Consider the following 16,828-nt stretch of genomic DNA (forward strand, 5'->3'; position numbering starts at 1 on the left):
ATCAATTTTACATATAATTCTGATAAATTTAAATAAAGAAGAAACTTCGGAACATGATAACAATTATGTTCAACACAAGGATATCACCCTTTCTTTAACACCACCATAGCAAAGAGCGCTCATACTGGTAGATGTTGTAAAACGTCAAAATCAGCTGCATATTCCTCCACTCCGGAGTTAAGGTTATTTTCACTTAGCACAAAATGTTATTAAAACTCTTCAACTATAATGAGTCATAAATCTTAACCTTTGTAAATTTTTCAGTTAGGAACACTTTTAACATTGATATTAAGTTACTACCTACGATAATGTTTAAGATTCAAACAAACTTTGATAAATTACTGGGTAAGTTTTTTTCGTAATATTACTAAAAACTTTGATTTAATTAAGTGTATGAAATAGGTAATATAATTAAAGAATATAATAGATTGTAAGAATTTAATGACACTACAACAATCGTTTTCTTATATTTATAAAACTTTTCCAATCTAAAATTAACTGCTTTTCACTTGTCATGATGTGCCCTTGGTTTCTAAACTTGTTAATGATAGAAAAGAAAAAAAGAGAGTTTTATCAAAGAAAGTTAGTCTAAATTTAAGATATCTGATAAAGGTTACAAAAGTTACTCCTATTAAAAAAAGAAAGATAAACGGTTCAAATCCTATATAGAGAAATTTATTTAATTCATTTACGCCCGTAAACAAACTTTTTAATGTGCTTGTGTGTTTTTTTAGTCAGCATTGATCAGTTGGAACAAATTTGTGAATCTTTTAAAATGTGGGCGGTAACTTATCAAATATCGGTTTGTAGAATTCACATAAAAGCATAAAATTTTATTCATTTATTTACCAACAAATATGTTTAAATATTTTTGATGTAATTTAAAAATAAAAATGTTAATGGTATTCTAAATAATGGTGGTTAAGTAAGGAACCCAGAATTTTGAAAAATTAGAGTTCACGGTTCGACTAATAACTTACTATTTGAAATTCATTGCATATTTAAATAACAGTGTAAATCGAGAGAATTGCTGAAGTGGTTTCTTTTGTAAAATATTTTTCAAATTGGTGTGATTATCATAATTGTTCAAGGCGTCTCTATTTTTCAGACAAGGCTACTAGCAACTTAAAACTAGAGCCAGATTGGCCTGTAATTCTTCAAATATGTGACCACATTCGTCAAGGAGATGTGCAGTAAGTATATATTACGATTGGCTTAAAATAATACTATTCAATGTATTTCATTTCTTTTCATTGTTTGTTTTTTACAGGCCAAAGATAGCTCTTGCAGCAATCAAGAAAAAAATGTCCCATTCAAATCCTCATGTGATAATGTTTTCCTTGATGGTAAGTTATTTTATAGTCAATAAATCAATATTCTTTCTAATTCTTGAATAATTTAATTTTTGCAAAAAAAAAGTTGCTTATTGATGCAATTGTGTTTTATCTCTAATTTAATTTAGAAGTGGACTTTACAAACACTTCTTAACATTGATATCTCATAACGTACCAATTTTATTCTTCTTAAACGGAATTGTATTATTAGTACTAATATACCATATAAAACATTTTACATGGATTTGCATCCTGTACTTATTTTAACTTAAAATTTTATGTTCCTATTAAAATAAAACAAGTTACAAGATCATCTAAGCCAAGGGTGGCCAACCGAATGCGGCCTGGCCGCACGTGGCCCACGTTAAATAAATTTCTGTACGACAGGAGGTACATATGTATTTTCGCAGCGATCACACTAATAGGACAGGAGGTACAGCAATTGGAAATATGAAGAAAATGTAAAGCACCCAATCTTTATCACCTTATATCTTCATTCCTTCATAAATACAGCTAGAAAGCAGGAGTTACGTATAATTTAAGAGGTCGAGGAGTGCTATAGTTGTACATATTTTCGGAATGTTTACAGTGTAACTTTGTGTTTGGTAAATTTCAATTTCAAACAATGATTCGCAGTTGTAGTTAGTCCAAAAGCGCTCTCAACTTTTTGTGCTAGATTTCTCAAATTAGAAAATTTGCGTTATAAGTGTTATAAAAATCTATTTTTGATTCTGATGTCTCAAAAAAAATGAGTTTTAGTTCATTACTACGTACATTGTAACTAAGTCAGTCAATTCCATTTGGACAATTAAACATATTTTGTAAAATTAGGATTAATCTCGCGGGCCGTAAAATTAAGATCCTGTCCTAAAGACAACTTTCCTAAACTAAAGACTTTCCTGTACGAAAAGATGGACTATTAAAGCAATTTTTTATCTCTTTAATTGTGCACAATTCCAGCTTTTTCTCTGTATGTATGAAGGTGATTTAAGGTGATAAAGTTTGGGAATTTTTCATTTTTCCACAAAAGTTGTGAGTGCTTTTGGAGCTAATTTCACCTTAAGATTTTTTGTTTTGAAATATTTTTAACATAACCACTCTCGAAGGCGCTACGGTAGCCGAGCGGTTAGAGGCGAGACCTTTAAAGCTAATATTTATTGTGGTACTGGGTTCGATTCTCGGTCTTTAGGCCTTGGATTTTATTTAATGGTTAGTAAAAGAAATTTATAGTAAAGTATGTTTGCTAGTCGCCTCCGTCCACGACACCTAATTGGTAGTTGGACGTAAAGCCCGCCTGGAAAAATAGGCAATACTTTACTACTTTACTTACTTTACCACTCTCGAACTTAACGGATGAAAGCCTGCAACATCCATTACGTTGTGCAGCAAATACGCAGATTGAGATCGGCATGCAAGAGATAAATGTAAGAGTTGAGAAACAGATGTTTCACTAATTAAATAAATTATATATTTATTATTCGACCATCTCATCATTGTGTTTATTATCTATGTTTATATGTATGAATATTAATTGAAACAATAATAATAATTTATTCAATTAGGAATTTTCTCTGCTAGTGTTTGTAGTGTGTCCTTTCTAATAGACATACATATATATAATTTTATAAGCGGCCCGCAGGTTTATAATGAATTTTTAAATTGGTTCACAAGATCATTTGGGTTGGCAACCCTTGATCTAAACCATATACACTTATTGTAATTAATTTGCTTTTACTCTGAATACTAATATATTAGACTAGAAAATGTCTATTTCATTGTATAATGGTTCTAGTCTAAGAATGGAAGAGTTGAAGGCATTAAGATTTTTGTAAACTTTAGTGGAGATAAGGAATGTTTGAAAGACAGTTTCCAGATCAGGTTTATTGTCATCTATTGATCAGTGACCTACCATCAGTCAGAAGCAAGTAGCATGTCTAATATTGTCTTCCCACCTGAAAATTTAACGATTAATTTAATTGTCTACAATCTGTTCTCCATTTAGAAATTTTTAACTTTAAAGCTATTAATCTTAGGAACTGATATTGAAGTTATTTATCACATTTTTTTACTGTATATTACAAAAGTAGGAGGCCGCACAGACTTTGAGAATTCAAGATGAGGTCGGACTAGCGAGAATATAAAGGTTATAGGGTACAAATATTCGTGAATAAATTCGAATATTTTGTAGAATTTAGCTAATCTAGTTTATTGTTACATCTAAATCCAATAAGTTTTCTTAATCGGGGAAGATTATTTTTAAATAATCAGTACTAGCCATTTGATAATATTTAATAAATTCTTTGATGACCAGCTTTTAGAAAATCTTTAAAACTAGCAATAATATATTAAGAATACTTATATAAAACTAGTTGAATACAGTCCAATCCATTACAGTAAATTCCCTGATTCATCAAATAATTGCAAGTTTTTTTAAAATAATATTTGTGAAAAACTGTATCGAATGGTTTCCTTAATTCTTTATATCATGTTCTGATGAGATCTATTTTTCAAAATAGTTAATTATAAAATTTATCTTAAGATTTTGTGTCAAACTTTTAGGTGCACATTAATTAATTTTAACCGCTTTTAACGTCTTTAAAAGATTTACCTCTCTTGCCATCACATCCCCTTTATTTTATTTTAAATTAAGGCGCTACAATTAATGATTAAGGCTCTAAATTTCAGATTAAAATAATAAAAAAAGTTAGTCTTTCCCGGTGGCAGCTACGGGATATAGAAAGTTATTGAAGGACTACCTTACGCTTGAAAAGTCTCTAAACTCCATCCATTTAAAGAATCAAGTTTGAAAGACAGTTTTCTTACCATTAAAAATTCAAGCAACTTAGGAATGTTTGGTAATTAGTCTATAGGGCGATTTTTTCTGATATTAATTTTGTCACCGGTTTTCAACTTCAGGATGTAAAGAAAAAGTTTTTTAATAATAGTATACTATTTCTCAGGGAGAAGTTTGTTTTGGGCCTATGAATATGATCTGATTAACTGGATCGAATGCGCTGTTGGAGGTCCACATTTATGGTTATTTATATTTTGTATATATCTGACTGTTTTATTTCAGGTTTTGGAATCCTGCGTTAAAAATTGTGGAAGCTTAGTACATGATGAGATTGGTACTAAAGCCTACATGGAACAACTAAGGGAGGCAATTAAAACAACTCAGCATGAAAATGTTAAAAATAAACTTTTAGAATTAATCCAAGCTTGGGCTTATGCTTTTAGAAATATTCCGAAATATCGAGCAGTGCAGGTATGGGTTATCAAATTTTTAATTTATTATATGACTATAGATAAAACAAAAAAAATTATAAAATTAAATTGTTATATTAGTCATAAATAAAAAGGACACAACGTTTTTTTTTTTTCATTTTTAATATTGATTATTTTAAAAAGACACACAATTTGAATACATTTTTATTTCAAAGTTATGTTAATGGAAAATTTTGCAAAAATTATCTTGCCAACGAACAAAAACTATCTTTTATTTATTTGTCAAATTTTGTATAAATATTTTTTTCATTCTGTAAATTTGACTTAAGAAACATCATTACAGCAAAACTTTGCTTGTGGTAGTCACTTAGTAATCATAGAAATCAATATACGCCCTCCGCTTGTTCCGTAACATGACCGATGGTAATAAGCCAATTAAAGGTTTTATTAAATTATAAAGTTTTTCTCTTAAATTGAGTTGATCTAGACACTTAAGTTTAGTGATGATCTTAGTTAAGTAGAAAAATGTTTTTGTGTAAGAAGTAGTTCTTTCTTCAATGAACACATTTTTTTGTCCGGGGCAGTGTTTTTATAATAACCATTATTTCAACTTGTTTCTTTCATCATGTAAAGGTGCAAAGGAGATCGTGCATTGTTTTACAGTTTGTATAATATATTGTTGGTAATCAAATTAAGGGAGCTTAAGAGGATTTTGTTACAGTTTATGTTTTTTTAATGAGACACTATTTTCATATCATCATCATAAAATAAAGCTAGGATTTGCAATTGTTAATCAGTCTGCATATTACCAAGGTATTTGTTATATTATCAGACAGACCAGTTAACGTTATATATTATTGTGCTTTATCTCATTTCTTTGTGACAGTCTGTAGATTAGCTAGAGATTACTTAGCAGATCAAGGCTTAGATCTTTAATGTTAATCGAGACTCCCAAAAGGCACATTAAATTCTGAATCGAATGACACCTCATTGATGAAAATATGTTTGCGCGTTTAGGCGCTATGTTTACAAAAATAAAAGTAACAACAAAAACAAAAGTAACAACAAAAACAATTTTTTTTGGCATCGTTTTTCTCGAAAACTAATTAATGTACGTTATTGCAAAAAAATTACCTACAGAGAATATGCCCTTTGTTTTAAAGAAAATTTGGGAATTTTAACTGTTATAGAAATAGAGAAAAAAAAATTCAAAGTTGGGTGTTTTTTCGATGTTACGCTTTTTCGTGCAGTTTTTACATAAGCTAGCTATGACTTTTAATACATTAAGAAATTAGTTTTGAATATCACTGTTAAATCTTAGTATAATTCAGAGCAGTGCATATGGATGTTGACTAAAGAAGCTGTATTTCACAACATTTTGAATATTTCTGAGTTATTTATTATGTTCATCTTACAAAGCATTCTACGTACTAATCTTATTAAAATAGGCGAAGTAAGTTTAAAAAGATGAGAAACTAAAGATTCAATTTAAACCATTAAACTTTTCCGTACTCAATAATTTGTTTACTCTAATTTCAGACAATTGCATACTACTGGCGTTAGTTGTGATGTTTTATAAAATGTATCTTATTTTATAATCGTTTTTGAGGGTAAATGTAAATCTGTATTCATAAAAAGTACCTGGAGACTGCAAAAGCAAAACAGTGCCCTCTGCTGTAACAAGATTTCATTTTTGTAATGTCGAGAACGATCTGTTATTACTATTAGTAGAAACTTTACACACGCTCCTGTAAGAAAATTGTGTATTATTTACAAGTCAGCTTATTCAAAGCTGGTGGCACAAGTTGCCCGCTAGTTAAATAAATAAGTATCATTTTGGTCTCTGTTCATTTAGCCAAAATGTATTTGCTGGCAAGGTATCAAAGAGAGTACACCATAACACCCCATAAGGTATTGCAGGCATAAGAAATAACTAATTGCAAAAAAAACACACTTTTGGATATATTATGAATAGCCTAGTGTGTGTAAATATACAATAATAAATATATACAAAAAGTCTAAGGGCTGGCTGAAAGACGAAACATAACCAATAAAATAAAAATACTGTTTATTCTATTATTTTTTCAATTGTAAATGAACGTATCATATATTATTAATATAATTAATGGTTAATGTGATTAAATAAAATATGTTTTTCAGGATACGGTAAACATAATGAAAGCAGAAGGATACAAATTTCCAGCACTTAAAGAAAGCGATGCCATGTTTTCTGCAGATACTGCACCACAATGGGCTGACGGTGAACGTTGTCACCGTTGTCGAGTGCAATTTGGTATTATGCAACGCAAAGTTGGTACTTTTCATGATTAGTTTTTTTCTAGAGGGGTAATTTTAATTAAATATGTGGGATGTAAATTTGGATAAATTATTATTTTTTTGTTTAAGAAGAAAAATCTTTTTATTTTTCAAGCAACTATTTTTCGCTCTTTCAAAACGTAAAATACACAAATTATATGTACATGAAACATTTACAACGTAAATCATTAAATTATTAATAAGAAAAAAGAATTATTATAAAACTCCAAAATAATGGAAGAGGAACTTTCTTAGCAACAATCTACAGTAGATTTAATATTTCTTTACCGTGCTGTTAACTATATAAAGGACAGTAAAATGTCGTTATTAACTTGTAAGTTGTAAATGAGTAGCTCTAGTTCGAGTCCTGTCAAAATTTATGTTGGTAAAATTTGGGTACCTGAAAAATGAATGTTAAGCGAGCCTGTAAAATAAAGCGATTATGTTTTTATTTTTATTTTTTGTTAAAATATACGTTGTTGAAAAGTTTTATTCTCACATTTTTAGCATCACTGCAGAGCTTGTGGCCAGGTGTTTTGTAGTCAGTGTACGACGAAATCATGTACTTTACCAAAATTTGGAATTGAAAAGGAAGTCAGAGTCTGTGAAGCGTGCTATGAGAAAGTTAGCAAGTGAGTAAATTAAATTTTTATGTAAGCTTATTTATTGGTAGATGTGACATAATCTACGCAGCAAGAATGAGTGGGAATATTTACAAAATATCAGAATTAAACAAAAGATAATCAATTCATTGAAACAAACAAAATATAAATATGAAGAGATGTTACTAAGTAATAACAATAACAGTAGTACTAGCTCTTATTATTTTCTCTTGCTTGTAACAGCACACTGTCAAGTAAGAAAACACTGTCCGAAGCACTAGATAGCCAGAAGTACCAGTCGCGCCTTAACTTAAACATTAACAAATAACGGTAAAAATAATAATAATAATAAAATTGTACAAAGAAAAATGTATCTACTTGAAAACAAACATTCTAGATAAATTATTACAAACTCAAGGAACGGTCAGGAAATAAACCCTAAATAGTTTTACATCATTTTTAGGTGTAAAATAAAGAGTGGATGTTATTAACTTTTTTTTTTAAATTTTAGAAAGTTGTTAGTCGTATTCCCAGTTATCATTCTCCAAGTCTCTTTTCATCAAAGAATCTTCTGCACATCCTGCAACCGATCTTTTCTAGATTAAACTAGAATTACAGTTCTAAATACTTTATATGTTGAAGAAGGATATATATAATCACAAATTCAATATAGTTCAGTTAGATTTTAAATTATTCTATTTAATAATTGTGATTTTTATTAATGACCTCTGAATTTTGAGGCTTCTAAAGGTGTTTCCAATTTAAAAAGTGGGCCTATTGACAAAGAAGGTCTTTCCGTTTTTGTTTTTATTTGCCGAATTAAATGGAGTAATGCAACCAATGCACTTGATCAACGTTTACTAATTTCTGGGGGGAACATATTCCGTGACATCAAATCTCCGTCATGTACAGTAATCCGCTTTCAGATGGTATCAAACTACCTAGCAATTCCAACACTTTTTAATTAGCGAGAGCTCTTTTAGATTAAAACATAAACATTTTAGCTTTTAGAAAACTTGAAGTTGTCTGCATGATCTTTGCAGAAGTAAGAAAGGAGACTATAATATAGTTAAATAAATTACAATTTTAAGTTGTGAAACCATAGCAAATGAAATTAATGAATTTTGTTGTACAGCTTCTTTTTGAAACATAATATTTGAGGGACTTTATTGTCTTTTAACAAATTTATACTAAAATATTTTGATTGCTTAGTTTTAATTGTAGCTTAAAAAATGACGATATCATCTGCAAACATTAAGAATTTTTTTTTTCCAAAATCCTAGTCATTTTCTCCAAAATATGACGATCAAAATAATCGACTAAATCGGCTCCTTAAAAAAGAAGAGAAATGGAGAATTTTTTTTTTTTTTTTTGTAAGGAACTCTTCACCCTTTAGATACGGCTTCTTCTTAAAACATAAACAGCTTCTGATATTTTTATGATGGCCGAATCCTAGAGAATCATAAGGAGATGATCAGAGAGTTATCGTTTATTTTGCATGAAGTTTGTGCCCATAATTCATTAAGTGAAATACTGTACTATTTGAAAGTTTTTACGTTAATATCCTTTTCTTTCATTTTGAATGCGTACAACTTTTCCGCTTCCTAAACCAGATTTTGCCCTCCACCCGTTTAGTAAATCTAATTAAATAAATTAAAGCTAGTCAAATTAAAAAAAATTAGTTAATTGTATTTTGGTAAATAAACAATCTGTGGTTTATTATTGTACATATTTTTATTTACTTTCAAAACAAAAATTTGTAAAAAAAAAAAAATTAACTATTCTGATAATGTTGATAGACCAGCAACTAGTAGCAAAAGTGAAGACTTACCTGTGGAATATTTAAAAAGTTCTTTAGCTCAACAGAGTCAGGTGATTAAACTGTGAAATTAATTTTGTTTTTCAATTAAAGTTTTATTTTTTTAATTTAAAGTAATTCTTATTGAATTATTCATTTATAAATATGCGATTACTTCTTGATTTATTGTCCAATTTACAGGCACCGCCGCCAAGAAAGTCAGAAGCCGAATTAAAAGAAGAAGAAGACCTTCAGCTGGCTTTGGCTCTTTCACAATCAGAAGCTGAAGTTAAAATCGTTCGTATATTTTTCGATTTTTTTTTTAACTTTCTATTTTTTTGTCTTTGGAATCATGCATTTGTAGTAAGATCCCCCAACACTCAGATAGAGTAATTTTAGAAATGTAAAGTACCCAACCTATGAGGTCAATAATCATTTACACGGTTTGTAGGCATTTCCATGAATTATCTTATTAACAACCACTATTTTTCAGAACACTCGCACCAACCCGATTTCAACTGCAACTCCAAAATCTTATTCACCACCTCCTAAGGTATTTTATATTATCATTTTAGTAGATATAATTTTGTAAAAAATTCGCACATCGCTATGTATTTGATTTTGATTATTAGATTAAAGATAGCTATGGTGTAGGTTTCAAAAATTAATTGAAAATTTTTAATCAGTAGATTTTTACTGGTCAATAATTATTTAATTATTTAGTATTATGCATTATTTGCAACCTTTGTAAAAAAAAAAATCAATTTATTTTTAGGCTGCTTCGTCCCCAGAATCCGATCCAGAATTGGCTCGCTATCTAAATAGGAGTTACTGGCAACAGCAAAGCGCTGAATTTAACAGCCCTTCTGCTCCAGCGCAGCCCCAAAAACAAACAAACAATGTAAGTTTTTCCAAATTTAGATGATTTCAATGGCATTTGCTGTAAAGGCAAACCATTGCTTCTTAAACAATCTATTGTGTCAGTATAAGTGTTGTTCTTGCACATACGCAAGCATACCGTCAAAGATGCCAAGGTCCTTGAAAAAATGGTAGTGGTCTTTCCCATAAGAAGGCTTAGTATGCTCTCATTATGTGACATAACTTACAAATTTTACACGCAAAAAAAAAATTTATGATACGCAAGTATTTCACTGTAAGAAATATTTTATTTGCTGAAAAAACTTCTTTTTTTGCCTAAATTTTAAGAACATGATGTTTCATGACGAGGCGATTTTTTGTAATTATAACAATTAAAACAAAATGTCTAAAGAGTCCGAAGCACTTTAAGAAGTGAACTCTTTGCGGTGGAATTCTTAAATCATTAAGACGTTCTTCGATTTGCCCCTCATTTTATTACCCAATATAAACTTAGTATTGGATTTTTGGCTAACCAGAATCTAAATTTAAGAAATAAAGACTGTTTATTAACGAATGCTGTTAACAGCGTAAAAACTTTTGTACAGTTGTCATGTTGTTTCATGTTATTTGCTATGGGCAAAGTACCTTGGCCCAGTTTAAGCTACTCATTTGCTTCATATTTTTTTAATTTATTTAAATTTTTAATGCAGGTTGTAAATCAGCTTCCAACTCAAAATGGATTAGAAGAAACTGAAATGGAAGAATTTGTTTCAGCACTAAGATCACAAGTAGAAATTTTTGTTAATCGTATGAAAAGCAATTCAAGTAGAGGTCGTTCCATTGCTAATGATTCTTCGGTCCAAACTCTATTTCTGAATATTACTGCTATGCATTCCAAACTTCTAAAGTATATTCAACAGCAAGATGATAGTAGAGGTGAGCATACGTTCTAGAGATTTTAAGATCTCATGCATTTTTAAAATATTATTTTGATCAAAGCTAAACATATTTCCAATCATATTAACTTTTCTAAAAACAATTTATTTTTAAGATTAAGATAAAAAAATTAATTTAAAATTTTAATATTTTTTGGTCAGGATTCCAAATTTATGATATTTTAAAAATAATTCTTAATTTAAGTAGAACATTAATTTTTGCCAAAATCTACCTCTTGCAACGTCATAAAAAAACAAGAATCCTCCTGTACAGTTGTCATGTTGTTTCATGTTATTTGCTATGGCAAAGTACCTTGGCCCAGTTTAAGCTACTCATTTGCTTCAAATACGACTCCAACTCAATTAGCATATTAGAAAAAAAGTTCTTCTCAAAAACGTAATTGCTTCTGGTTATAATTTAATTATAGAAATTGAAGTTTGAATTGCTCTGAGAATCTGTTGTATCTGTGCTCTTCCTCAGAAAGTTCCCCGTTTCAACTCATTGTCTAAAAGTGATAACTGCAAGTGTGCCAAAGGTTAAACGAACCAGCATTCGCTAGAGAGTCTTGACAGTGAGTCTTGACAGTGTGTCTAAGGCAATGAGAGATCGTTAAAATTGTGGGAAAAGAAAAGTAAACAAACAAAATTTATAATTAAAAACTTTTGTGCGATCTTATAGAAGAAAGATAAGAAGATTTTGGCCCTTAAAGTACCATAACGTCGATGAATTATTTGTAATCCTGTTCAAAAAATATTAAGACCTTTTTTTTGAAGTTAAAGCAACTCATTCTTATATTACTTCTTATTAATCAACTTGTTACTCTAATAAAATTATGATTAATAAATTTAAAGCAATAATTTAAAATATTTTATCCTTATTTTGTATATTTTTACTCATGGTTTAAATCCACATTTATTATCAAATTAGAAAGTAATGTGAAAATGTTGGACAAACACATGAATGGATCTGCTCTGAAATGTAATGATACTTCAAAAAAGTTTATTTGAATAGCAAATATGTGGAAAATGCACAGTAAGAAGTGTATCTGTCGGTGATTATATTTATTATAGTATGCTTATTTTCTGGAGTTTTGATCGGTTTCATATTTTCATATCTTCAAAGATTATTTCTTACTGACAGTTATAGAATAAAAAATTGTTAGGTAAGCTTGGTGGCTTAGCAACTAAATTTAGTTGTGTAACCTCGTTGTTCGCAACGTCAGTCAATAACTTAATTTATTCATTCAAGTTTGTATGCAACAGACCGGGATGAATGGGCTACACTCTCTGCAAGGATAGAAAGTGAACGTTCCAGTTTGTAATATTGGTTATACTTTTCCAGTGTATTTTGAGGGATTGCAGGATAAATTGTCCCAAGTAAAAGATGCTAGGGCTGCGTTAGATGCTTTACGGGATGAACATAGAGAGAAACTAAGAAGGCAAGCTGAAATGGCTGAAAGACAGCGTCAGATTCAGATGGCCCAGAAGTTAGATATAATGCGAAAGAAAAAACAAGAATACTTACAGGTATTTATTCATTTAATTTTTTTTGTGTTATCTTTATTATTATTAAAATTATTTTTTTCAAAAAAGCAATATTAAAAACTCAATTTAAAAATGTTACTCAAATACACTTTTTATAAGTGATAACTTATTATGAACCCTAACTTTTACTGCGAAGGAACTGATTTGAAAATATAAGACAAAAAAAAGTTGATCCATTTTTGTTTATTGGTAACTCTTCTTTGATCCTTTAATTCTTTAATCAAGAAGGAAGAAAGAGTAATGCTAATTTCAGTCATTACTATTTTTATTATTGTCGAGCTTTTGACCTAGGGACCATGTCATCTACAAGGCTTATTGTCAATATAATATTTTTACATTGTTATTCTAAAATTGGTGAGACTTCTGTCCTGTCTTCTTATGAACTCAATCATAAGCTAATAAGAGTTCATAAGTAGTCAGTGTAGAAGACTTATCAACTTTAGATTAACATTGTAAAAATATTATATTGTCAATAATCCCTGAAGATTACCTAGTCCTTAGGCAGAAAGTTCGACTATAATAAAAAATAATGACTGAAATTGGCATTCTTTCTTCCTTCTGAGTTAATTTGATTTGAATTACTAATAAATTATTCTTTCTAGACTTAATAAACAAATTTTAAAATTGTTTTCAGTATCAACGACAACTAGCACTTCAAAGAATTCAAGAACAAGAACGAGAGATGCAGTTAAGACAAGAACAGCAGAAACAGCAGTACATGATGGGAACCTACTCCAGTTTACCTTACATGCCTACCGGTAATATTTCATTAATTTTTTATTCAATCAATTGCAGTTAAACGTCTCAAAGATTGCATATGGAATTATCTGCAAAATTCCAATTAAATTAGTATACATAGAGTGAAGGCTGAATTGAGAGTAATAAAAAGCAAAACTGAAATAAGAACTAAAATAAAAAGATGCATTTTCAGATGTAATAAAATCATCTTACTTACATTCCTTTAATAAATAATACGAAGACACTCCCCGCTAGAACTAGACTTCAGCAATTACTTTGTTTTGAAACCGAAAACAAAACGAATGAGAAATTTTCTCCCCCCCCACACACACTTAGGCACGTAATCGACCGACAAGCACTATAAATTTTCAATTTTGCCTTGAACGATTATCCAAATTATCCTCCACCAATTGCTTCCAAATTGAAATTAAAGCGCACTTTGACTTTCTTGCTTGCCATTAAACCACTTTTCCTTTTTTGATTTTCTCCCTCCATTACAAATAATAATAATAATGTTTTACTTTTCTAAATTTAATTTTAAGTTCTACTTTTGTGAAAAATTTGTACATTTATGTAATATTTCCTACAGAAAATTTTGCCACGCTTCATTCCGTTGCAAAAGAAAAAAATCGCTTGTCATTCTCATTCTAATGGGAACAACTTACGAAATTTCTAACCTAATCGGGATGATACCTGAAAAGCCAGTATATCCTCTCTTTAACAAATATTATTATCTGAAACAAACCTGTCGAACTTCATGTAGGAAGGCAGGTATTCACTTGTTCTTGGTGGTAGGCAGCACATCTTTGGAGAAATTACCACAGCCATCGTTATCATCACCCAATGCGACACTCCTAAATCTCTAAGACCTTCAAAGTGCAAAACTCAACTTACAGTAGTGGTCGTTTACATTACTCAGAAAAATAGAATCGAAAAAACTCTTCCGTGATGATTCAGAATGTTTTAGAATTACTACGTGAACTCGATAACGTCCTCATCAAGAAAAAAATATGGTCCAATATCAGAGATTTTTGTTAGTGGCGGTTGAATCTTAATTATAGTGGGGTCAATCATTAGAACGAGCGAAGAAGGAAAAAATCAATTCAGTACTAAGCAATTAAACAACCCAAGGCATCAAATTAAAATAGCATCTTAGACTTACTTAAGAACTAGAAACTAGAATCCTTGTCTCAGTTTCTTTAATGTCTTTGAGTAAAGACCCAAAATGAAATTTCAAATAAATTTTTCTTTATAAAATAATAATTGAATTCAATTCATCTTTCCATATATGTTTTTTTTCTCACTATTCTACCACCAAATTTGTAATATTGATTGATTTAATAACTGATTTATTTATTTAAAATATGTTATTGTGATAGGCTATGATGGACAAGGATCCATTATGCCTGGCAGATTTCCTCCTCCTGGACCTGGAGGACCACCACCAGTACAACATGCAGGCGCTCCTGGTTATGCTACATTCTCACCACAAGGTTTGTAAACTAATAAACGTCATTTTGTTTCTAAAGCACCACAACAAAACTTTAAGCAATTATTATATTTTCAAAGGTACCCAGCTGCCAGTAGATCCAATGTTGGCACAGCACATGGCATCCCATATGCCAATGCCAGCGGCACACATGATTGTGGGCAGTGATCAAGGTAGTATGATGAGTAGTGGAATGGTGACAGGACCACCGTCTATGCAACGTCCGCCAATGATGGGAGCACCAACTGGAGGTTTACCTCATGCTCCACCTCCAGCTACACCACCACCACACAGATTTCAAGGACCACCAACCACTGGACACATGATCGGCCCTGGAGGAATGCCAATGGTTCCACCATTAGGACCTTCCCAATCTCAAGCTCCTCAAATGGGCTTACCATTGCATTTAATGCAGTCTGGTGGGCCACCAAGTTCTCTACCTCCTCAACTTGGATCACCGACTATGGCCCAGCCAAACCAAATAATTACTCAGCCTCCTTATCCGCAGCAACCTCCACAACAGCCTCAGCAACAACAGCATGCAGACCCTCTTCCACAACCACCGCCTACTCAGCCACCGTCTGCTAAAGAAGAAGATAAAACTGCAGAACTCATTAGCTTCGATTAGATACATGCCATATTTAAATAGGTAATACTTATCTGTCTTAAAGGCGTAACCAAGAATTTCTTTTTATTTTAACTATTCCATAATACAATATATTTATTCCCACTAAAAGCTATATATTATTATTTTATATTACATTATGGTTCTCAGGTTTTTATTATATTATAATTGCAAACTACTTTTGTGTTTTATTGCTTAGAAAAATCAAGGATTTTATCTGTCAAATATAATGCACTTTATTTAAAGAGCTTGATATATAAAATATGTATAATCATTTTAATTATGAAAAAAGTCAGATTATTCCCATTTATCTTGAGGTTTGTTTATCGAGCGTAAAAAGCTCTACCTTCTTTTAGTTATTATTATTTATTCAATAACATTTATCAACAATCCAGCACAAGAACTCAAACACCCATCCGCTTGATTGGGAAACACCATCAGTCGAGGTAGAATTAAAATCTGTTTTTAATTCACTTGTAATTATGTTAGAAATAAAAAAGTAATAAGAAATAAGAATGCAAGAACATTATCAACATAAATTTTTTTGAAAATTTGAGTAAATGGTTGGTAGATTTTAGCGACACTATAGCTATAATGTTTTGTTTTCTAATTTAAAATGCGTCAACACGTCTTTGGTGTCAGAGCCTTTTTCAGTGCTGTGCCGCCTTCAGTGAGCTTTCAGAGAGGCTGCTAGGAAGAGAAAAACAGATGGAAAGAACCCCGTGTCCCTTAGTTCAAATTAAATATACTGCTCTAAGTATGAAATAGACATGTGTTTAAACTGTTTTTTGGAGGGGGGGGCAGTAGATAGATATTTGGTTTAATTTGCAGTAAGGAATTTTAAAAACTGTTCCACAAGTTAGAATTTGATTGTTATTATCGAATAATGTGTTCTGTTCATACTGCATCTGGTTACTATAAAAGAATCGCGAAAGCCATCGGTTCTATAAAGTATGATAGCATTCTATCCGATTGTATTGGTGTGATAGTATTTTTTTAAACGATTTTTTGGATCATTGTTTTATTACATATTTTTTTTTGTTATTTTGGATTTGGCTTTAGATTGATACAAGAACAAAAGTCACTTGCACACGCGCGATATTCACTTCAAAGTTGAGGTGTCAACGAGGTTTACTTCTTACTGTTAGAAAAGCTGATTAATCCATTTATAATTTGCCTTGGTATGTGATGTGAATTTTCGAACAAAATCTTATCACAAAAATTTTATTACAATAGAGTGGATTAAGATTTGTAGGTGAAGTATGTGTTTATTTATTTTGGTATATTTTTTTTGGTAAATTAAAGTTGTGACGGAAGTTCTTTCAAAATTAAAAATTATGGTTTCCAATAAAATGACACTTCA

At 30.5% G+C, this 16,828-nt stretch overlaps 1 protein-coding gene across 3 annotated transcripts; it reads left to right on the forward strand.

The window, feature by feature from the left end:
- Positions 1-41: 41 nt before the first annotated feature.
- On the forward strand, positions 42-15,644 carry Hrs (Hepatocyte growth factor regulated tyrosine kinase substrate). 3 transcript variants are annotated; one of them, XM_074118240.1, is made up of 16 exons: positions 42-182; positions 265-345; positions 1,109-1,193; positions 1,271-1,346; positions 4,411-4,599; positions 6,720-6,869; positions 7,383-7,507; positions 9,277-9,349; positions 9,477-9,572; positions 9,769-9,828; positions 10,051-10,176; positions 10,844-11,069; positions 12,411-12,595; positions 13,248-13,371; positions 14,731-14,844; positions 14,921-15,644. In XM_074118240.1, the coding sequence occupies exons 2-16, from the start codon at positions 309-311 to the stop codon at positions 15,466-15,468; spliced, it is 2,214 nt and encodes a 737-aa protein (XP_073974341.1). In that variant the 5' UTR covers positions 42-182; positions 265-308; the 3' UTR covers positions 15,469-15,644. The 3 variants fall into 3 exon arrangements, with proteins under 3 accessions (XP_073974341.1, XP_073974340.1, XP_073974342.1); XM_074118239.1 differs by lacking the exon at positions 42-182 and having other exon boundaries at positions 189-345; XM_074118241.1 differs by lacking the exons at positions 42-182; positions 265-345 and adding an exon at positions 782-802.
- The last annotated feature ends 1,184 nt before the right edge of the window (positions 15,645-16,828 follow it).

Source organism: Rhodnius prolixus, unplaced genomic scaffold (genome assembly GCF_049639745.1).
Source record: "Rhodnius prolixus isolate KJV_2025 unplaced genomic scaffold, Rpr scaffold_2, whole genome shotgun sequence".
NCBI lineage: Eukaryota > Metazoa > Arthropoda > Insecta > Hemiptera > Reduviidae > Rhodnius > Rhodnius prolixus.